We start from the raw sequence: 24,236 nt of genomic DNA, 5'->3' as shown, positions 1-24,236 counted from the left end.
TACCTTTTGACATAGATAGCATGCTTTTGAAATTGTGCATTCCTGTGACAAGATGGAACATAGGCTTCAGTTCAGTTCAGTTCAGTCCCTTAGTCATGTCTGACTCTTTGTGACCCCTAGAACCACAGCACTCCAGGCCTCCCTGTCCATCACCAACTCCCAGAGTTTACCCAAACCCATGTCCATTGAGTCAGTGATGCCATCCAACCATCTCATCCTCTGTCGTCCCCTTCCCCTTCAGCCCTCAATCTTTCCCAGCATCATGGGCTTCTCCAATGAGTCAGTGCTTCACATCAGGTGGCCAAAGTATTGGCGTTTCAGCTTCAACATCAGTCCTTCCAATGAACACCCAGGACTGATCTCCTTTAGAATGGACTGGTTGGATCTCCTTGCAGTCCAAGAGACTCTGAAGAGTCTTCTCAAACACCACAGTTCAAAAGCATCAATTCTTTGGTGCTCAGCTTTCTTATAGTCAACTCTCACATCCATATATGACCACTGGAAAAACCATAGCCTTGACTAGACGGACCTTAGTTGACAAAGTAATGTCTCTACTTTTGAATATGTTATCTAGGTTGGTCATAACTTTGCTTCCAAGGAGTAAGTGCCTTTTAATTTCATGGCTGCAATCACCATCTGCAGTGACGTGGGAGCCCCCCAAAATAAAGTCTTACTATTTCCACTGTTTCCCCATCGATTTGCCATGAAGTGATGGGACCAGATGCCATGATCTTCGTTTTCTTTATGTTCAGCTTTAAACCAACTTTTTCACTCTCCTCTTTCACTTTCATCAAGAGGCTCTTCCATTCTTCTTCACTTTCTGCCATAAAATTGGGGTCATCTGCATATCTGAGGTTATTGATATTTCTCCTGGCAATCTTGATTCCAGCTTGTGTTTCATTCATCCAGCCCAGCGCTTCTCATGATGTACTCTGCATGGACGTTAAATAAGCAGGGTGACAATATACAACCTTGACATACTCTTTTTCCTATTTAGAACCAGTCTGTTGTTCCATGTTCAGTTCTAACTGTTGCTTCCTGACCTGCATACAGATTTCTCAAAAGGCAGGTCAGCTGGTCTGATATTCCCATCTCTTTCAGAATTTTCCACAGTTTATTGTGATCCACACAGTAAAAGGCTTTGGCTTAGTCAATAAAGCAGAATTAGATGTTTTTCTGGAACTCCCTTGCTTTTTAAATGATTCAGCAGATGTTGGCAATATAATCTCTGGTTCCTCTGCCTTTTCTAAAACTGGTTTGAACTTCTGAAAGTTCATTGTTCATGTATTGCTGAAGCCTGGCTTGGAGAATTTTGAGCATTACTTTACTAGCGTGTGAGATGAATGCAATTGTGCTGTAGTTTGAGCATTCTTTGGCATTGCCTTTGTGATTGGAATGAAAACTGTCCTTTTCCAGTGCTGTGGCCATTGCCGAGTTTTCCAAATTTGCTAGCATATTGAGTGCAACACTTTCACAGCATCATCTTTCAGGATTTAAAATAGCTCAATTCCATCACCTCCACTAGCTTTGTTCATAGTGATGCTTCCTAAGGCCTACTTGACTTCGCATTCCAGGATGTCTGGCTCTAGGTGAGTGATCACACCATCGGGATTATCTAGGTCCTGAAGATCTTTTTTATATAGTTTTTCTGTGTATTCTTGCCACCTCTTCTTAATATCTTCTGCTTCTGTTAGGTCCCTACCATTTCTGTCTTTTATTGCTCCCGTCTTTGCATGACATGTTCCCTTGATATCTGTCATTTTCTTGAAGAGATCTCTAGTCTTTTCCATTCTGTTGTTTTCCTCTATTTCTTTGCACTGATCACTGGGGAAGGCTTTCTTATCTCTGCTTGTCATTCTTTGGAACTCTGCATTCAAATGGGTATGTCTTCCCTTTTCTCCTTTGCTTTTCACTTCTCTTCTTTTCACAGCTATGTGTAAAGCCTCCTCAGAGCCATTTTGCCTTTTTTTTTTTTACTTTTTCTTCGGGATGATCTTGATTCTTGTCTCCTGTACAATGTCACGAACCTCCGTCCATATTTCATCAGTCACTCTGTCTATCAGATTAGCCCCTTAAATCTATTTTTGACTCCACTGTATAAACATAAGGGATTCGATTTAGGTTATACCAGAATGGTGTAATGATTTTCCCCACTTTCTTCATTTTAAGTCTGAATTTGGCAATAAGGCGTTCATGATCTAAGCCACAGTCTGCTCCCAGTCTTGTTGTTTCTGACTGTATAGAGCTTCTCCATCTTTGGCTGCAAAGAATATAATCAGTCTGATTTCAGTGTTGAACATCTGGTGATGTCCATGTGTAGAGTCTTCTCTTGTGTTGTTGGAAGAGGGTGTTTGCTATGGCCGGTGTGTTCTCTTGGCAAAACTATTAGCCTTTGCCCTGCTTCATTCTGTACTCCAAGGCCAAATTTACCACTTACTCCAGGTGTTTCTTGACTTCCTACTTTTGTATTCCAGTCCCCTATATGAAAAGGACATCTTTTGGGGATGTTAGTTCTCAAAGGTCTTGTAGGTCTTCACAGAACCATTCAACTTCAGCTTCTTCAGCATTACTGGTTGGGGCATAGGCTTGGATTCCTGTGATATTGAATGGTTTGCCTTGGAAACAAACAGAGATCATTCTGTCGTTTTTGAGATTGCATCCAAGTACTGCATTTCAGACTCCTTTGTTGACTATGATGGCTACTCCATTTCTTCTAAGGCATTCCTGCCCACAGTAGTAAATATAACGGCCATCTGAGTTAAATTCATCCATTCCAGTCCATCTTAGTTCACTGATTCCTAGAATGTTGATGTTCACTCTTGCCATCTCCTGTTTGATCACCTCCAATTTGCCTTGATACATGGACCTAACATTCCAGGTTCCCATGCAATATTGCTCTTTACAGCATCAGACCTTGCTTCTATCACCAGGCACATCCACAACTGGGTCTTGTCTTTGCTTTGGCTCCATCCCTTCATTCTTTCTGAAGTTATTTCTCCACTGATCTCCAGTAGCATATTGGGCACCTACTGACCTGGGGAGTTCATCTTTCAGGGTCCTATCTTTTTGCCTTTTCATACTGTTCATGGGGTTCTCGTGAACGGTGAGACATGGTTTGCCATTCCCTTCTCCCGTGGACCACATTCTGTCAGAACTCTCCTCCGTGACCTGTCCGTCTTGGGTGGCCCCACAGCGCATGGCTTAGTTTCATTGAGTTAGACAAGCTGTGGTCCATGTGTTCAGATTGGCTAGTTGTCTGTGATTGTGGTTTCAGTCCGTTTGCCCTCTGACGTCCTCTCAGCACCTGCTGTCTTCCTTGGGTTTCTCTTACCTTGAACCAGGATATCTCTTCACGGCTTCTCCAGCAAAGAGCAGCTGCTGCTCCTTACCTTGGACGTGGGGTAGCTCCTCTTGGCCACCGCCCCGACCTTGGACGAGGGGTAGCTCCTCTCAGCCACTCCTGCACCACGCAGCCACTGCTGCTAGGCTTAGATTTAAAATATAAAATCTAGTTAAAGATAGTACCAAATGTTATTTTCTGTATCAGAAAATCAGTGACCCAAGAGTAAGATGCTGATTTTAAAGGAGTTCATATATGACAACACTTGAATTTTTAGAGAACTTTAAATATGAACAAAAGTATGATGTCCGCCCATAATATTTTTAGTCAGTGCAGGATGACAGTAGTGCAGGCAGTCGTGCTTCTTCACCAGTCATCTCACATCCTCACAAACTGCATTCAGTCCTAGTGATGTGACCATAGAAAGATTGACAGTCTAGAGTTTAGCCATGTAACTTCACATATTATCTAGGATGGTGTTGAAAGGGGCTAAGAGAAATGATATTACAAGTTTGAGAAAACAAAACTGTGGATAGGAAAACCTTTAAAAAATACGTTAATATGAGTAGTTACAGTCTAAAAAACTATCAAACTGCATTGTTGAATTTCAGAGTGGGTGTAACCATTTTCTGATAACTCTTTCTTAAAATCCATTAAAGTGTTAAACTTAAATGTTTCATTTATGTACATTCATGTGTGATTACATTCATAGGTAATGTATTTCCAACTGACCATTTTTATTTATTACTGTAGATCATACCTCACTCCTGTTAGAGATGAAGAGTCTGAATCCCAAAGAAAAGCAAGATCTAGACAAGCAAGGCAGTCTAGAAGATCAACACAGGTATATTTAATGTGTGTAATACATTAAAGTTCAGAATTATGTTTCCCCTTTTCACATTTCTGTGCAAATTTTGATCTCAGTTTATAGTTTGAATGAATCTTAAAGTATAATAGTTTTAGTAATCCTCCTGTAGCCTTTTAAATATGGCTGTGCTGTTAATATTACATTTTATCTAATTACATTTCATCTGATATTACATATGTCTACTACTGTTAAGGCATGTTTTGTATGCCTTTGTATATCTCTTTTGAGTATTTATGTTTCTATTCCTAATATAGTGTCTGATTCAGAGTATTTGATTAGTGTTAAAAATGAATCATATATGATGTCTTATAATTATTAAATAATTCTGCGTATTGGGAAGGGGTGGGAAATAAGCATTTTATGTTAGGTATTTCAAAAAGCTGATGTGGCAAGTATGAGAAAAATGTCAACTCCAGCTAATTATCATCTTCTTACCTCCTTGCCGTCTGACTCTGTCTCTTATATCTCTTTCTATCTTCCCTTTTGTGCAGTACAGGGGCTCCAAAGTCCAGATTAAACTATTTGATCCTTACCATTAGTTACATTTCAAGTTAAACTGTATTTTGTAGGATCTTAACATGTTTTTTCTGTCTTTGTACCTTTACGTCTTGAAATTCAATCTATCCTTTTGGGGACTTAACCTTCAAAAATTACCACCCTACTGAAATCTTCTCTTTGTGCATCTACATATATAAAAACTCATAAATACATGTAACTTTAATATATAAAGAGTGTATATATTGGCTTTTCCTTCTTTCAACTTCTTACGAATATTTATATTCATATGGTCAGTTCCTGTGCTATTTTGTTAATTTCTTTAATAGACAATTTCTTGCATATATTTTCTTTCTTTCCCAGTACATACTGCTGTGCTTGCTCATGATGATTCTTCATAGAGTGAATATGACTTGCTAAGTAGAAATTCTGTTTAAATTTGCAGACCAGTTCTAAACATGCATATTTGACTTCTAATACATTCATATTTAATTTAATACATTTAATTTTTAACTTAATATTTAGTATATCTTTTTTCGTGTGCAGGGGGTAACATTGACTGATCTTCAGGAAGCTGAAAAAACAATAGGGAGGAGTCGTTCCACCCGAACCAGAGAACAAGAAAATGAAGAAAAAGAGGAAAAAGAGAAACAGGATAAAGAAAAGCAGGAAGAAAAGAAGGAATCAGAAACATCTAGAGAAGATGAATATAAACAAAAGTACTCCAGAACATATGATGAGGTAATAGTATACCAGCAACACAACTAGGTCCTATGGCGTGGGTAGTTCTTGTGATTCTCAAAATGCAAGAGGTTTATTTATTAACAAACCACATGCAAATTGCTCATAAGGATTTTAACTGGAAGTCTTAATTATCTTGACATGAGTAGAACATTACTTTTTCTTTAAAATGAACTTAAATATTTTGTTTTTATCTGTTTAATATTTCAAATGGGTGTTAATTCTCACATTTCACAGACTTATCAACGCTACAGACCAGTATCAACTTCAAGTTCAACCACTCCCTCCTCTTTACTTTCCACAATGAGCAGTTCACTTTATGCTTCAAGTCAGTTAAACAGGCCAAACAGTCTTGTAGGTATAACTTCTGCTTACTCCAGAGGATTAACAAAGGAAAATGAAAGAGGTAAGAACGAAAATTTGAAAGTACTTTGTTTCCTTCAGATAATTCTTTGAGTTGGTCTTTCCTAATTAATATAGTTTAACAGAAAAGAACCAACATCCTAAACTGGGACTCATTCTACCTAACCAGAAAGAATATGATGGTTGAGAATGAGAAAAATAGAAAATAAAAACAGAAAATTGTGTGATCTATCATTGATACGTGTATCTTTATTGCCGAAGACTTCAAAAATCTTTATGTAGATCAACATAGAAAAGTTGGTATAGAAAAACTAGTGGGGTGATTATTTCTAAGAACAGTTTATTAATGTTTCAAGTCATTTCTTGCATATTATGTAGGTCACATCTTTTAACTGTTTGTTGTGAAATTGTTTTAAACAAAAATGATTTAACATATATATATAAAGTCCTTGCCAAAAAAATTATTTCTATGCTTATTTCTGGAAAAATAGGTTTCTTTTTCAGCTGTATATTGGCATGTTGATGCTATTAGCATTTCCTTTTATTGCATATAAACTTCGTATATAAACTAATTAACTCCTACTTTAAGAAATGGGTGCTAAATGTATTCCAATTGTAGGTATTTTATATTTTAAAAGGAAAGTCAAGTAGTATTAATCATGATAATATCAGTAGTCCTATAGGAGTAAGCTTCAGAAAATTAAATTTTTTTCAACTGCAAGCTGGCTCTTCTTTTGTTGGTCATTAAATATTTCAGTTCTTTAAACCTCTTGAGTGTGGGGCCTGTATAATGATTATAAAAATTTTGAGCCAACATTTAAATTAGGGATGTTTGCATAAAAGTTCAAGTTTCTGTCTTCTTTTGAAAAGTTGGAAGATATGGCAACACTGGATCTGAATTCTCACATCAACAATTGATTAGAGCTGAAAAATAGCAGCACGCCTCCCACCCCTGCCCTGCCAACTCTTATATGACCTGGATGACCACTGTTGATTTTGGAGTTTGAGGCCTTTGCACTAAACTAATTCTAAAAAACATTAAACCCCTCTTAATACTAGAATTTTGGAGTTTCTTTTGCTGCTTTTTCTTCACAGAAGGAGACAAGGAGCCTTCTAATGACACAGGAGCCTTTTTTTTAGCATTACTTTGCTCCATATGTCTGCTTTTTAAAGCATTTTAAGAGGTTCTAATATTCTTCTAGTATGTAAGTCTCAGGATATTTTAACTATCCCAGGAAGGGAACAAATTTGAAGACTTTACATTGATTTGTTTTTAATAAAAGATAATTTTTTCCCAAGGGGGGAGAAAGGTTTGCTCTGAGATACTAAAAGAAAATTCAGTGACTGGTGCATTGATTCTGCCGCTGCATGAGGACTGGGAATGGCAGAAGTGGAAACTGATAGGTGTGTGTGCCTACTAGCCGCTCCATTGTTACAGACTGTTTGGGCATGAGAACTGTTTTCCTGGCAGACACTAGTAACTAGGGCCCCATTCTCTTCATAGGATTCATTTATTTTCTCTTCAGTAAATATTATTAAATGTGTCTTTTAAGCAAAATGTTTGTTTTAAGCACTAGAAAAATGAAGTAATTAAAATTCTTGATTTTCAAGAGTGTATCCAGTGGGAGACACAGACATGTTTAAACCAGGTGTTACAGGAGCACTGAGGGGGCAAAAATTATTTCTGATTAGAGAACTTTAGAAACTTTCACAGAGGTTGACTTAGAATTGTTTTCATATTTACTTTGCAAATACTTTCAAGATGCATTGCTGCCATATGATTGATTTTAATCCTTAACAGAGGGAGAAAAGAAAGAAGAAGAAAAAGAGGGGGAAGATAAATCACAACCTAAATCAATCAGAGAACGAAGGCGACCAAGAGAGAAGAGAAGATCTACAGGAGTTTCGTTTTGGACACAAGATGTGAGAACCTATTAAAATATACCTACTTGATAAATGCTTTATCTTTCTAGGAATGTACAATAATGATTTCTTATATGCCTCAGATTATGTATTCTTCGGGTCACCACTATGTGTTTGAGCTAGTTATTTAAATGAAAAGAGTTTTTCTTTTTAAGAATAAACAACTACTCAGATTTCTGACATTACTTATAAGCAAGAGTACTGTCTCAGTATTGGAATAAAAAAATAATGGCTGCAATCTTATAAGTTTTAATTTTTTCTTCATCATCTCTATTTGCCTGACGTTGCTTTTCATTTGCAGGAGAAAGAAGAACTATGGGATAACACAGTTAATGTGAAATTTATCCTATTTCGATACAACATATACCTCAGAAAGGCAAAACTGATTTAGTTTTCGGGGATTATTTTTTTGTAGAAACGTTTAAACATGAAGTATATCATCCCACCCCAGATATTCATTCTTAAGTTAAATCTCTACCACTTTCCCAACTCCCAATTATTTATATTTGAAGAAGATTTTAGTAATACTATATATGTAAAAATTTCAGTATGAATTTTCAAGAGATAAGGACTCCTTTTTAAAATACTAAATTTTTATTTTTTAAAAGTAACCATAAATATTATCTTTTAATGAGTGATCATAATACCATGATCATGTTTATTTTAAATAAATTGACAATAAATCCTTAATATTGAATAGACAGTCAGTTTTAATGTCCTCCTGACCCATATTGCCTGGAAAGACCTAATTGTCCACCTGCCCTCTTGGGCATATCATCTGTCCATTTACGTAGGCCTGTGGTGGTGGTTTAGTCGCTAAGTTGTGTCCAACTCTTGTGACTCCATGGACTGTGGCCTGCCAGGCTCCTCTGTTCATGGGATTCTCCAGGCAGGAATACTGGGGTGGGTTGCCATTTCCTTCTCCAGGGGATCTTCCCAACCCAGGGATTGAACCCCAGTCTCCTTCATTGCAGACAGATTCTTTACCAATTAGGCTTCCCTGGTGGCTCAGAGGTTAAAGCATCTGCCTGCAATGAAGGAGTCTGGGGTTCGGGGTTCGATCCCTGGGTTGGGAAGATCCCCTGGAGAAGGAAATGGCAACCCACTCCAGTACTCTCACCTGGAGAATCCCGTGGATGGAGGAGGCTGGCGGGCTGCAGTCCACAAGGTCTCAGAGTCGGACAGGACTGAGCAACTTCGCTTTCACTTCCACTTTGACTCCTATTGCCATAAATGGTCTGTTGTAATTTTATTTTTTGCTGATTTGATTAGCATCCAAATAAGGACCATAAATTATTAGTTTTTTCTTTCAAGTCTCTTTTAAAAAATCAGTTACTCCTTCCATCTCTTTTTTTCTTACAATTATTTTTTAATGAACTGGGTTATATTCCTGAAGTATAGTTTAACACATTCATGTAGTTTTTTGTGTTTCCTATAAATTGGTGATTTGAGGTGTAGAAATGATCAGATTCTGGTCCAGTATTCTCTTGGCAGGGTATCTTTTTCCTTCGTCAGGAAGTACATGATGTCTGGTTGATCTTAATTGATTGCTCAGTAATATTTTAATAATAACACTAAAGCCTATCATCTCAACATCTTAGTAACTCTTACTACTTAAAAATTCTTACCTTTTTAATAACTTATATGTATTAGGTGTTTAATAAGCAGAGCTTTTTTATGCAGTATTTCTTTTTCCCCAGTTTTATTTGGACCAGCTCTCCCTTCAAAACTCTACATTCTAGAGTCATACACATATCTAGCATTATAATGATTGTTCCTGAGATCTGTATAGGCAGTAGTCATCTTTTTAATTTGACCTTGCATTGAGTAGTGTTCTAACCAACCATCAGCACAGATATCCTTTCCTTTCCATAGCCTCGTGATTGAACCTTTATCAAACAGTATACAAAAATGGCTCTGTCAAAGAAAGGGTGGTGTATGGTTAGGCAAGTTATTACTAGGTTTCCTTTTTTTTTTTTTTGGTCTTAGTTACCACTTTTCAAGACCTCTGAGCCTCCCCATTTTTAAAATTTTCAGTTCCTATTTTCTTCTGTGAAACAGTAATGCGTAAAGACAACCAGTTCATATTGTGGAATTAATACATTTATATTAATAAATAATGCTAGTAGTGGCAGCATGGATTGCTCCTGTTTGCTTAGTAACTTCAAATACCATTTTTGCTAGAAACCACATGATAGGTTGTATAAAGATCCTCTATAATCCTTAGGCCAATTCTGTAAGGTTTTTATCCCCACTGTATGGATGAGGTAACTATGACTCAGAATTTTCTGTATTAAATTTATCCTAACTCACAGAGCTGAAAATAGCTGTTCCAGTCTGAAATTGGATGATTTAGTCTTAAAGCCTGTGGTATTTTTTTTAGTGAGCCTGAACCAGATGCGTTGATTGTGTATTTCCCTTTTCTTTCAGTCCTTCGAGGTTTATTGAGTTTTTAAGCCTTTTAATAGAATATTCCCATTGGCTGAGAGTCTAGACTTTTAGCCTGCCAAGCCTTGTGTTTTCTATTTGGTGTGCTGTAAATTCCCAAGAAATTGCTAGATAGCTAAACTACCTAAACATAATAGGATTGTTATATAGATCTTAACAACCTTATAGAATAGAGCCTTTCTTACTTACGATAATGTTTCCTATTTTTGCTGCCTCATTATATTTGGACAGCTAAATAGTATCTGTTTTGACTATTAAAGTACATGCAATAACATCACAATATAAAATTGAGTATCATACTTTCACATTAAACCTCCTGCATCCTCATTCCCAGTATGAATGTGTTTCTTAAATCAGAATGTTAGGTAGATGGTCTTTCTTCACTATATATGCTAACCTAATTAGATTGTACTGTGCAGATAGAACAGGCTTCCTGTAAATGGGGTAGAAAAATTCCCACTTAAAAACCAGTTTTCTTTTTGATCCATTTCCTGTTATGTTTTCCCAAGTTATTTTAAATTATAAAAGCCTTAATATGTTCAAGTATTAACTGTCTCAAAATTATCTTTACTTTTCTAAAATAAATTGATAATCTATTTTAGAGTGATGAAAATGAACAAGAACAACAATCTGATACAGAGGAGGGATCCAATAAGAAAGAAGTTCAGGTAATTAGCATTATTTTTTGTATTTAGAAATATTTGTATTTTTAAGGGTTACTTTTTACTTTTGTTTGTATTTATTCATGTAAGACAATTACTGTACACTGTACCTGCACGCTGGGGATAGACCATCAATGGTTATCTGAAATCAGGTGTGGGGGACTGGAAAGGGGCACAAAGAGTATTTCAGAGACATAGGGAATGCTCTAGATCCTGATCGTAGAGGGTTTTTTGGGGTATACACAACCATCAAAACTCATCAAACTGTATACTCTAAGTGGGTCTAGTTTATTGTATGTATGTTAGCCTTCAAAGTTGAAAAAAAAAACCGAGAAAACAGGTTCCACTGCTATCCAAAAGTAGAATGTTCAGTAATCTTTTGTAAGTCACATAAGGCAAAGAGGGAATTACCTTACGACACATCTTGCTAATGGTTGCATGAGGTAAATTGAGATAAATTGCAGTGCACACAGTCAAAAGCTATGGCAGCTTAAACTGAGTGTAGTTCCCAGGAAGAAGCTTGGAGGTGCCCCTCTCACTCCTTAATGTGTTCTGCCTCGATAATGGCTTGTTGCCAAACACGCTGAATGCTAGTTTCACTTTCTGCCTTTAAGCAAGGGCTACCTGTTACACCTTGGACCAAAGAAAAGTATCTAAAAGCTATCCAGAAGTAGTGCATACCTTACCAGACCCAGATTTTAGTTTTGTAAACAGCAGGGTTATTTATATTCTGGAGAAGACAATAGGTCAGTTTAACTTTCTTTACATTTGTTTAGAAATTTCGTGTCTCTAAACGACTTTTACATTCATTATCACTGCTGATCTTTCCATTAATCTTCAGGAAAAGGCTCCCTGCCTTCCAACCCCAGTACTGATTAAAGAAATTAAGGCAAGTTTGATTGACATGATTGCATAGCTATCAAATGACCAAAGTTTCTTCCCACTAGTTTTTTCCCCTTCTGTTCTCTATTGTTTGCCTCTGCACAAAGCTGACATACATGGAAGAACTTTGTTTACATAGGAGTAGATTGTACAATATGAGTTAGTCTTAATGTTTTGAATTCAAGTGTCCAGCCTGAAACGGCATTCTGGTCATATTTTCTTCATTTTGACATTCCTCCATAAAGCTGTTAAGATTACTTTTAGTTGTCGGGATCGACAATAATGTGAAGTGACCAGAAGTTGGTTCCCTGTGCTGGGTGACTGTGGACATTACTCTTAGGGCCAAGTTTGTGTATTTTGACCCAGAAGGTACCTTTATTTTATCTTTAGGTAGCCAGACAAGTTGAAGAATCAATTACTTCCAAGGGTGAATTTTTTTGCAGGCTAAGTTTTGTAATTTTCAAACCCTTTGCCTATCAGTTGTCAGCACTTCCGCATTCACCTATGTCTCTTGTTTATTATTTTCTGTAAACTTGTCCATCATCTTCCTTGCCCAGTGATACCCTATGAATTCTCATCTTTCAAGGTGAAACAGTGGACAGATAAGCAAGAGTGAGGGAATTAGTAAACCGTCTCCAGCTGACTCTTACCACCTTATCACACAGATCCCTGGTCCCACCAGGCTGGGGTAGGAGGGGAAAGATGTTCTAGCTTCCAAGTTTCTGGTTTTGAAGCATATTGATATATGTTATATTTAAGTTTTATTGTTAAAATTATATATGAGATACATTGAGTAGAATATTGTTTTTATGAAAATAATTTCTTAGTTCCAAACAATTTAAATAGTTTTTGTTCATTTCAAATAGAACATTATTTAGATCTTGCTTTGTGCTAGCATTTTTTCAGTTCCAAGCAACACAAACCCAGCTTGAACTGGATTAAACAAAGATAATTTATTGTATGTCAATTATATTACACAACCCTCTATGTCCGCTTCATCCTCAGGCTGCTTTACAACATAGGACTGGAATTATAATCATTAGTTTAGGCCAGACAAGGCCCACCACTGAGATAGTTCAGCTGTTCTGCTGTGAATATGGGCTGCATACCACCTCACCTAAACTTAGTGACTGCTGTACCATGAGAGAAAGGGAGAATGGAGGTTAGGACAGCAGCTTATAGTGTCTTCTACAATAGACTAGAAAAGTGCTTCCACCAAACAGAGTTGCTCTCTTATGAAAATTTGTAGTGTCAGCCCTTGTTTTTCTGTGAAAAAATATGATCAACCCAATTCTGTGCATTTTTGAAATAGTGTTATCACTACCTAAGAAGTATTTTATAACAAAACTTTTACTCAGTTTATAGAATCCAAGTTCACCAAATTGAAAAAAATGACTCTGTAGCATATACTTTTTTGCTTCAAAGAAAAGTAAATTTTAAGTTAACCAGAAAGTTGTTAAATTTTTTGACTTGCCTTTGAAACTACTTCAGGATATAAATTTTTAAAAAATTAAGATAAAATTTGATCCAGAAAACTTGAATTACTTTATTATAGTGTGGTTCATTATTCCATAAATGGGGCTTCTGTTGCTTAGACTTTTACGATTTGCTTTCATTAAACAATAGGATGGTAAAACTTCTACTATGTGAAGAACATTAGTAATAAATCAAAAATTTAAATAAGAATGCATGGCAAGAAACTATGAAGAAAGTATTAATAGATTTGATTGTTTAAACAGGAAAAGTTAGAAAATTGCAAAAAAGACATCTTTATTAAAATTGAGACGCATTTGCTCACTTTAAATAGTGTAGCCCTCTTATAGCATTTGAAAGATCAATATTTGTACTATTTAAAAGACAGTTAAAATTGGAAGCAGAATCCATGAAATTTATAAATATAACAAAAGAAGAAATATAAATGGCCAATAAGCTTAAAATACATTTACTCTTCACTAAGAACCAAAGACATAATAAATACCAAAGTGAAATTGACAAAGGTTAATAATGCTCAGGTTTGGAATGATTAGTTTTGAAATAGGCATTTTCATATAACACTTTGGGGCTATAATAAATTCATTTTCTTGAGAGATCAGTTGAGCAACACAAATCTGAAGCCTTCAGAAAAAGTTCATGCCTCTTTGCTTTTCAATTCCACTTCAAGAAATTTATTTCCAATGAAGTGACTTACATGTGCAAAAATAAGTCTAAACTATTAATAGCAGCATGGCTTTTGAAGCAAAATATTAAACTTTCAAAATGTCTGTTAGTTGGGAATAGATTAAATAAAATGTATTTGTATGGATAGATATTTATGTGTTCACATAGATATGTATACAGAAAACATAAACAGTAGTTATCTAGGGCATTTGAGAGATGGGGAATTATAGAGGAACTTTGTTATAGTATGGTATATGATCTTATGGTATTGTAATCAGAAAAACTTAAAGGATATTTTTACCTCAGAAAAACAATTTTAAAACACAGGGAGTCACAAGGACATTATGCTAAGTGACATAAACAAGTCACCAAAAAGCACCTTCGGTGTGATTCCACGGGCTTCCCTGTTGGCTTGGACAGTAAAGAATCTGCCTGCAATGCTGAAGACCCAGGTTCGATCTCCCAGAGTAGGGAAGATCCCCTGAAAAGGGGAATGGCAGCCCACTCCAGCATTCTCGCCTGGAGAATTCCATGTACAGAAGAGTCTGGTGGGCTATAGCCGATGGGGTTAAAAAGAGTCCAGCACAACTGTCAAGCTTGTGCTCTCACCAAAGTATTCAAACTCATGTGTAACAGAGTAGAATTGTGGTTGCCAGGAGCTGGGGGTAGGAGGGTACAGACTTTTGTTTCAGTTCAGTTCAGTTCATTTCGGTCGCTTAGTCATGTCCGACTCTTTGCAACCCCATGAATCACAGCACGTCAGGCCTCCTTGTCCATCACCAACTCCCGGAGTTCACCCAAACTTACGTGCATCGAGTCGGTGATGCCATCCAGCCATCTCATCCTCTGTCCCCTTTTCCTCCTGCCCCCAGTCCCTCCCATCATCAGGGTCTTTTCCAATGAGTCAACTCTTCACATGAGGTGGCCAAAATATTGGAGTTTCAGAGATTTGTTTAGTGGGTATAAAATTACAGTTTTGCAAGATGAGAAAAGTTGTAGAGAGCTGTTATGTTGCACAGCAGTGTGAATATAGTTAGCGCTACTGAACTGTACCGTTTAAAGTGACTTAGATAGTTTTTTGTTTTATGTGCTTTTAACTAAAATTTTTAAAAAATGAAATACAACCAGGAATTCCCTGGCAGTCTAGTGGTTAGGACTCCAAACTGCCACTGCATGGGGCATGAGTTCCACCCCTGCCAGGGGAGCTCAGATCCTGCATGCCATACAGCATGGCCGAAAACAGATACACATGTAACATAATCAGTAATAGCACCGTGACTTTTAAAGACAAAAGAACAGAATGTGAGTGATTTCTGTGACTACTGGAAGTTTTCATTCTTAAAATTAAGTTAAACCAGTGAGCCAGAGTTCAAACTGAGGGGAGATGTGATGTTTTCGTTTGATATGTATACATTTTATTTCACATGTGGATATTTTCCAGAATTTGAATAAATAGTATCTTTATGTTTGCTTCTGCTTTCTTTATTTGAGATATAATTGATATATAAAATATTGTGCATGTTATTATTCAGTATTTGTGTATTGTGAAATGTTTAGTACAGTAAACATCAATTACCACACATATACACATAGATACAATTATCTTCGTGTGATCAGTTCAATCGCTCAGTCGTGTCCGACTCTTTGCGACCCCCGTGGAATCGCAGCATGCCAAGCCTCCCTGTCCATCACCAACTCCCGGAGTTCACTCAGACTCGCGTTCATCGAGTCCGTGATGCCATCCAGCCATCTCATCCTCTGTCGTCCCCTTCTTCTCCTGCCCCCAATCCCTCCCAGCATCAGAGTCTTTTCCAATGAGTCAACTCTTCGCATGAGGTGGCCAAAGTACTGGAGTTGCAGCTTTAGCATCATTCCTTCCAAAGAAATCCCAGGGCTGATCTCCTTCAGAATGGACTGGTTGGATCTCCTTGGAGTCCAAGGGACTCTCAAGAGTCTTCTCCAACACCACAGTTCAAAAGCATCAATTCTTCAGCGCTCAGCTTTCTTCACAGTCCAACTCTCACATCCATACATGACCACTAGAGAAACTATAACTTGACTAGACAGACCTTAGTCGGCAAAGTAATGTCTCTGCTTTTCAATATGCTATCTCGGTTGGTCATAACTTTTCTTCCAAGGAGTAAGCGTCTTTTAATTTCATGGCTGCAGTCACCATCTGCAGTGATTTTGGAGCCCCCCAAAATAAAGTCTGACACTGTTTCCACTGTTTCTCCATCTATTTCCCATGGAGTGATGGGACCGGATGCCATGATCTTCGTTTTCTGAATGTTGAGCTTTAAGCCAACTTTTTCACTCTCCTCTTTTACTTTCATCAAGAGGCTTTTTAGTTCCTCTTCACTTTCTGCCATAAGGGTGGGGTCATCTGCATATCTGAGGTTATTGATATTTCTCCTGGCAATCTTGATTCCAGCTTGTGCTTCTTCCAGTCTAGCGTTTCTCATGATGTACTCTTCATAGAAGTTAAATAAGCAGGGTGACAATATACAACCTTGATGTACTCCTTTTCCTATTTAGAACCAGTCTGCTGTTCCATGCCCAGTTCTAACTGTTGCTTCCTGGCCTGCATACAGATTTCTCAGGAGGCAGGTTGAATGGTCTGGTATTCCCATCTCTTTCAGAATTTTCCACAGTTTATTGTGATCCACACAGTCAAAGGCTTTGGCATAGTCAATAAAGCAGAAATAGATGTTTTTCTGGAACTCTCTTGGTTTTTCCATGATCCAGCAGATGTTGGCAATTTGATCTCTGGTTCCACTGCCTTTTCTAAAACCAGGTTGAACATCAGGAAGTTCATGGTTCATGTATTGTTGAAGCCTGGCTGAAGAATTTTGAGCATTACTTTACTAGCGTGTGAGATGAGTGCATTTGTGTGGTAGTTTGAGCATTCTTTGGCATTGCCTTTCTTTGGAATTGGAATGAAAACTGACCTTTTCCAGTCCTGTGGCCACTGCTGAGTTTTCCAAATTTGCTGGCGTATTGAGTGCAGCACTTTCAAAGCATCATCTTTCAGGATTTGAAATAGCTCTACTGGAATTACATCACCTCCACTAGCTTTGTTCGTAGTGATGCTTTCTAAGGCCCACTTGACTTCTTGTGATAGGAACTTTCAAAATCTGTTCTTTCAGCTGCTTATGGATTTGAATTGTGAAAATTGAAATTTAACTTCAAAACTGTTAATTATTATAAAAGTAAAGCATTGCATAAAATAAGGGCACCAGTACCAAATTGGTTTTGCAAAGGAAACTTAAATAGACTTTTGTAAGACATTTTTAATCTGAATGAGGTTCAAACAGTTCCAAAGGAACCCCGTGATTTCACAGCACGTTTAAAGGTAAATATAATGGGAAAATTCAAATATCTAAAATTCAGGAATTAAACAAGCCATTTCTGAATAGTTACTTTATAGAAAATTATAGATTAATGTTTCAATAGAAAGAGCTAAAGATGCTAATCCCCAAAAAACGTCTTTGACTCCAATGAGACTATTTTATCCTATTAATCATTTCACTATTTACATTAAGAAGAGTTTTGGAACATCAGTATAGCATACCACTTCTTTGAGATAATTAATCATAATTTCTTACACCCTCATTACTAAAGTTTGGAGGAATGTATAGCTGGATTTCCAGAAAATGAATTGTAAACAAAATATACATATACTGTCCTACATTAAATACTTTAACGTTGGTCTGTCCTGTTATTACTTCAAGAACAGAAAAGTGGGAAAGATAGTTGCTTTGAGATGTCACATAATAAACGTGCATTTTGTAATGTAAATATGTTACTTTCTCCTGCTAAGTGAATTGTAAGTAATGGGTATGTGTCTTAGTCTTTCTTTTTTTCGCCTCCTAATTATAGTGTCATTTGTAGAAATTCACATAATATGATTTTAAATTGGGAAATGTAATTGTATAGTATTGGACAAGTAGAAATTTATGGTGACTCTGTTCTAGAATTTATTTGTAAAACAACCATATTGATGTTAAAGTGCATAGATTAAATATGTATTAGTTTATTAGTGTGAAAATAGTATTGAGGTTAAATTTTCTTGGTTAATCAGTGAGTTACTTAAATGAAAGCATAAAAATTTAATTACCCTTATGTTTTTCTCTTTTTAGACGGATTCCATTTCTAGGTACGTTTTACCTTTTTTTTTAATCTTTTTCTCATTTCATCCTTTCTAAAAATATGTTGTTATATACTGATAAATTTTTTAAGTTGATAGAATTATTTTAGTAATAAAAAATCTATAGATATTCAGATAACCTGATAAGTGTTGATAACTTTCTTCATCAGTGGCTTTACTTCTGGTTCAATTGTCACAGTAAGTTGCTGGGAAAGATTTTTTTTTCAAATCTTTGCAACAGTGATAGTTTTCTTAAACTTCCTAAGTTACTTCAACATTGACCATCTCATTATTCACATTAGAAGCCAATGAAATCCACCAGAATTTATTTCATCGGGGACTCAGACTCTTCTCCCTTATCCCTGCTTCAGATTAAAAAAGAAAAAGCCAATGAAGACACTTTTAAAAAGTGTCATCTAGCTCAAATTGTTCAGTTTTTCAGAGAACCTCCACCAATATATTAATACTTGAATCTAATTTCTATTCCTCTTCTCTTAGCAATAATTGTTAACCAAAGCCTTGTAAAACCAAGGACATTTTTTTATATTCTGATGATTCTTTTGAATTGAAGTGTGGAGGCATTAGCATTTATCAGACAAAAACCAAATTCAGAACCAGATAATATTAAGATCCTCATCTTCAAAAGAGATATGTTCTTCTTCTTTAGGACAAACCTATTTCTGTTATCTCTCAGTATCTCTGAGGATTTGGTTCTAGGAATTTACCCCACCCACCCAACTTGATGGATTTCAGAATCCACAGATGTGCAAATCCCCTATATAAAATGGTATATTACTGTCTGTTTATTACTCTGGAAAGACTCTAGTTAGTTCATCATCTACAATGTTACTAATTTTAAAATACATTCATATGCCACTTACAGGAAAAGAACTACCAATTAAACTTTCATCAGTTGTAAGCCCTGTTCTGATTTCAGAGATGTTAAAATATGAAAAAATATATATGATTTACAGTTGTTGAAATAATTTATCATGATGTAAAACCAGTTTTGACTTTCAGATATAGAGATTTTTGAACTTCCTTCTCAAACAATGGAAGTTAATATTAAAAATAACTTCCCATTTATTTATTACATATCATGAAAGTTGATTAGATAACCGATAAAGGAGAATATTATCATTTTGGGATATCTACTTAAAATACTAGGATGCATGTTAATGTAAGTTGTGAAAGCCTATAATAAAGATTTTGACTCAAACTCATCTTTTGAAGATACGAAGTCAGTTCTACATCAGCTAGTGATCGGTATGATTCCTTGCTGGGTCGCTCTGGATCATACAGTTACTCAGAAGAAAGAAAACCTTACAGTAGCAGGCTAGAAAAGGATGATTCAACTGACTTTAAAAAGGTACTTGGGTTATTCAGTTATGTTTAATTAAAAATAATCTCTTTGTTGAGATTTTTATGTTTGGATATTACTCCTAGAAACTCATAATTAAATCACTTTCTTAAATGACTTTAATTTTTCAGTTTTTGGCAATTAATGGTAAGTAGAATATAAATATCTGTTTGTTTGCCTTTTTAAAGGAAAGGGGAAAGTAACCAGCACTACCTGAGCATTGAAGTTTCTCAGGCCGGTACTGTGGTTGAGCTGAAAGGGGACATTGAGTAGGTTTGGAGTAGAGGGGGTAGGGTGCATGTGTGTGTGTGTGTGAGAGAGAGAGCTATCTTTTCTTTATTTGTTAACAGGAAGCAGCCAAACAAAGAATATGTCTTTTCCCAGGAGAATATAGTATTTCCTAGGTAACTGAAAACTTAGGATAGTTCAAGTGCTATAAAGGATGAAACTAATTAAGAAATAAGTCCTGGAAACAAAGCAATCTAGAATTCTTGAGATCAAGATTCTTCATATTACAAACTTTGAATAAACCTAATGAAGTTAGTTAGAAGAAAAGGAAGGTTTGTAGTAATTGTGCTTGTCCGAGATACTTGGGAGCTATCTTAATTGCCCATGAAAGTAAAGTCAACAGAAGGAAGATAGAGGTCAGTTTATGTTAGGAATAAGATTCAGTCATTCATTCAGTAAAGAACTGAACGCTGAAGTGTACTCAGTAGTGAAGTTCTGCTTGCGGCCAGTGGAGATGGAGATACTGTCCCTGCTCTGATGAGTAACTTCCATGGAGTAGGCAGACAAACTTTATCATTTAATCATACAAACCAATGGATAATTTCTAAATTTGAAACCATAATCCTGAAGTAAAGACACAATTTTATAAAAGTGTATAGCAAAGAAGTGACACGGTCTGAGGGTAGATTTCGTGTGGTACATACATATAATGGAGTATTACTCAGCCATAAAAGGGAATGCATTTGAGTCCGTTTTAGTGAGGTGGATGAACCGAGAGCCGATTATACAGAGTGAAATAAGTTAGAGAAAAACAGTTATTTCATATTAAGCATTTATATATTTGGGGTCTAGAAAGATGGCAGTGATGAAATTATTTGCAGGGCAGCAATGGAGACACAGACACAGAGAATAGACTTCTGGACTCAGCGGGGGGCGGGGGCGGGGGGCGGGGCGGGGCAGGAAGGAGAGGGTGGGACACGGAGAGAGAAACATGGAAGCTTACATTACCATATGTAAAATAGACAGCCAACGGGAATTTGCTGTGTGGCTCAGGAAACTCAAATCAGGGTTCTGTGACAACCTAGAGGGGTAGGACGGGGAGGGATGTGGGAGGGAAATTCAAGAGAGGGGACATTTATAACTATGGCTGATTCATGTTGATATTTGGTAGAAACTAACACATTTCTATAAGAAACTATCCTTCAATTAAAAAAAAAATTTTTTTTTAACAAAAGAAGTAAAACTTCAGCCAAGAACAGAAAGACAATTAGTAGTCAACTGGCAAAATGGGAGAAAAGATGTTTCAGATGGAATTGCAAGCACATAGACCAGCATGATGGTGGGAGGGTACATGATGTGTTGAAGTAATTAAATTTTTGGTATGCCTGGTAGAGATTGTTGTTTTGAAATTTTAACTCTTGCTGCTTTGTATAAAGTATTAAAGGAGGTCAAGGAGGTCAAGAGAGCAATTCTAATAATGGAAATGTCTAGGTAAGAGATAAATGTAGCCATCTGTGGTTATAATATTAAAGATGAAGGAAAAATTAGTAGATTCAAGTGTTAAGAAAATATTCAAGAAATCGTTCACCTTCCTTTTAACTTTAGTAAAAATAATACAAGTATAATGATAAATGCCACTGATGCTCTATCTCAGTGTCCGAAATTAAAGAGGGAACGATAGGCAGAAAAGCTCACAGGCCCCAAATGAAGATAACAGCGGCTCTTTATGACCTCAGCTGTGGTCGCTGCATAGATATGTGGTCCTGTTTATCACATAACTGAGTTTTTTTTAATGGAAACTGAAAAGTCATGGTTTTCAGTTTAGTCATAAGTTTTAAATACTGAAACTAGTTTTTGAAGCATTTATGTGGGACAAACACGCCTGCATGACCAAAAGTTCCTGCCTTGAGACCACAAAGCATTTAAATATAATGTATTTAATGTATTTATTTAATGGCTCATATGTTACATCAATCTTCCTGCTTTAATATTGCAAAGTGATCACTGGGAAATCTTACAATAGTAAGAAAGCAGAAAAGTAATTTGTTTTTCTCCCCTAATTTGTATAGCTTTATGAACAAATTCTAGCTGAAAATGAAAAGCTGAAAGCACAGCTACATGATACAAATATGGAACTGACAGATCTTAAATTACAATTGGAAAAAGCCACCCAGGTTTGTACATTTTTTCTCTTTGTTACTCTAAAGGTAATGGTTGTCATTTATTCTATCTAAAAGTTGCATTGTAGTTTTCTCTTGTGTCCTGGATGTAAGTTTGGTTATTGATAATAGCTTATTTATTAATAAGGAATCAAGTTAATACAGCTTATTGGTAACTTTTATTTTTTCTAATATAGAAGTATAGCTTTATGGTGGAACGTCGAAGTATTTTTAAGCCTTTTAATATCTATGTTGTAGTACATGAAGGATTTTAAATGCTTATTTCCAGCATACCAGATATAGGAAAGCAGTAAAGGCATCTATACAGAATTTTGGGCTTCCCAGGTGGCTCAGAGGTAAAGAATCCACCTGTCAGTGCAGGAGAAGCAGGTTCAATCCCTGGGTCAGGAAGATCCCCTGGAGAAGAAAATGGCAACCCACTCCGGTATTCTTGCCTGGGAAGTCCCGTGGGCAGGGGAGCCCTGGCAGGCTGCAGCCCATGGGATCACAGAAACAGTCAGACACAACTTAGCAAATAACAGCAATAATTACAGAGTCTTCTTAAAGCCATACAAATTTTTTATAATGATTTTTATTCATTAAGAGTGTTTACTGTTTAGTTAAAAAAAACTGATTTAATAATAATTCTGAAAGAAGATAACAACCTGGCAGAGATAATTTCAGAAGTGAAAACTTGGATAGCCAAGCAGAAGTAGGCCTTAGATCATACACATCCTAGCGTTGTATATACAGTCTAGGATGTGTATGATCTAAGAATTGTTTCCCAAGCTGTTTTTCCATAAAGCACTAGTTCTAGGAAATAGTAATAAGTGCTGTCTCCTCCTCTTCCTCCTCTTCCTTCTCCTGCTCGACTTCAAAACAAAACCAGAAAAGAGCTTTGTGACCCTTGTAACTGAGAAGTACTGTGTATTCAGTACCTTGGAGATTTAGCTGAGCTGACTTATATGTTAAAGGCTCTAAGGAGTCCTGTAAATTTTAAGGAAGTAAACTTGTTTAATGTTAAACATAAGACTTTCTAGCATAAACACATTTCTACAGTAAACTTTTAGAATCTAGTTTGAAAGCACTCATCTAGAATGGCATCTTCAGCTCTATAAATGAGACATTCCTTTCTTTGACTAAAGACTCAGGTAATGAAGGTTTACTATGAAGATACACAGAGAAGTACTGCAGAACAAGAGCACATTTCCTAGTGAGGTGTCAGGAAAACTTGGAATGCCATACAAGTTTAAACTTGTTGGCGTATACTGAAGTCTCATGGTAAACTGGAATGTCATCATTCTAGGTTGCTTTAATAGCTTAGTGAGCTGCCACAAAATATCATAACTAGTTCCCTGAAAATAGCTTTAGTTCTAGACATCTGGTCATAATATTTTCTAAATAAAAATGCCCATTGTTCCCTACTGTAGTATTCCGTCATTATGGTGACCCTGCTTTACTGCCTTCTCTGTATGTTTCTCTGCTTTTCTGCCTACTCTGTTGCCACCTAATTCTTCCTATAAGTTTCTCATTGAAACTCTACAAGAGAGGAGAACTGATAGAATTAGCCAGTTACCATCAACATGGAGCAGTCTTGTTAGTGCCCATGGTTCTGTTTGTCTCCATTTCACAACACAACTCTTGCAAGCTGCCTTTGGGTCAAGTACCAATTTCTGTTCCCATTGACTGTGGTCAGAAAAATAAGTCACTGAATTAGAGTATGAGATATTGAGGAAATATTCAAAATTAATATCTTGGTTGGAACTTGTGTAAATGTCATTTCAAAAATTTAGGGGTACATGTAAAAATAAAAGTGACAGAATGTTTAACTTTTTGTTTGACTTTATTGAGTTATTTAACCCTGAGTATTTAAGTCTACTGTGAATCTGTGTATTTTTTAAGCATTTCTTTGATAACTATTTATGAATATATATAGTAGTAGAAGTTTTGATAGTTGCATGGAATTTTTCCAAGGAAAACAATCATCTTACTAAGAATTAATCTTGAGTTAGTAGATTGTGGACAAATTTTTTTTTTTATAAAATTCAGCAATCATTGGCTGATACGTTTAGTAAGCTAGGGAAAAACAGAATTGGAAATTCCCTAGTGGTCCAGTGGTTGAGCCTCCACACTTTCACTGCTATGGGCCCAGGTTCAATCACTGGTTGGGAAGCTAAGCTCCTATAAGCTGCACACATGACCAAAAAAGATGATCTCTTTCATAGTTTTCTGCCAAAGACTGTAGAATCGTTGAATCCTGCTAAAGTTTTTTTTTTTTTTAACCTAAAAAATTAGCACATGAATCATAAAATTGCTGAACTGTCCCTATATGAAAAAAAAATGATAATTTTCCATTTAACATTTTATTAATTTATATGTATTTGACACTGTTCCAGCAATTTTTTATTTCTTTCAGTTGTTGTTTAATGTCTTTTTAACATTTTTCAATCTTTTTAGCATTTT

General features: G+C 36.2%; 1 protein-coding gene across 12 annotated transcripts in view; it reads left to right on the top strand.

Annotated features, from left to right (window-relative positions):
• PPP1R12A (protein phosphatase 1 regulatory subunit 12A) overlaps positions 1-24,236 on the top strand; it is a 169,936-nt gene that overhangs the window by 134,581 nt on the left and 11,119 nt on the right. For all 12 annotated transcript variants that reach the window (XM_069584117.1, XM_069584119.1, XM_069584120.1 and 9 more), the window contains 8 exons: positions 4,094-4,184; positions 5,250-5,444; positions 5,682-5,850; positions 7,609-7,730; positions 10,781-10,846; positions 18,019-18,035; positions 19,260-19,395; positions 21,684-21,788. In XM_069584117.1, coding sequence (XP_069440218.1) covers positions 4,094-4,184; positions 5,250-5,444; positions 5,682-5,850; positions 7,609-7,730; positions 10,781-10,846; positions 18,019-18,035; positions 19,260-19,395; positions 21,684-21,788 — 901 coding nt within the window. The remainder of the gene's footprint in view (positions 1-4,093; positions 4,185-5,249; positions 5,445-5,681; positions 5,851-7,608; positions 7,731-10,780; positions 10,847-18,018; positions 18,036-19,259; positions 19,396-21,683; positions 21,789-24,236) is intronic.

The sequence above is a fragment of the Ovis canadensis genome, chromosome 3 (genome assembly GCF_042477335.2).
Source record: "Ovis canadensis isolate MfBH-ARS-UI-01 breed Bighorn chromosome 3, ARS-UI_OviCan_v2, whole genome shotgun sequence".
Taxonomy (NCBI): domain Eukaryota; kingdom Metazoa; phylum Chordata; class Mammalia; order Artiodactyla; family Bovidae; genus Ovis; species Ovis canadensis.
This window is presented reverse-complemented; position numbering and strand designations above follow the sequence as displayed.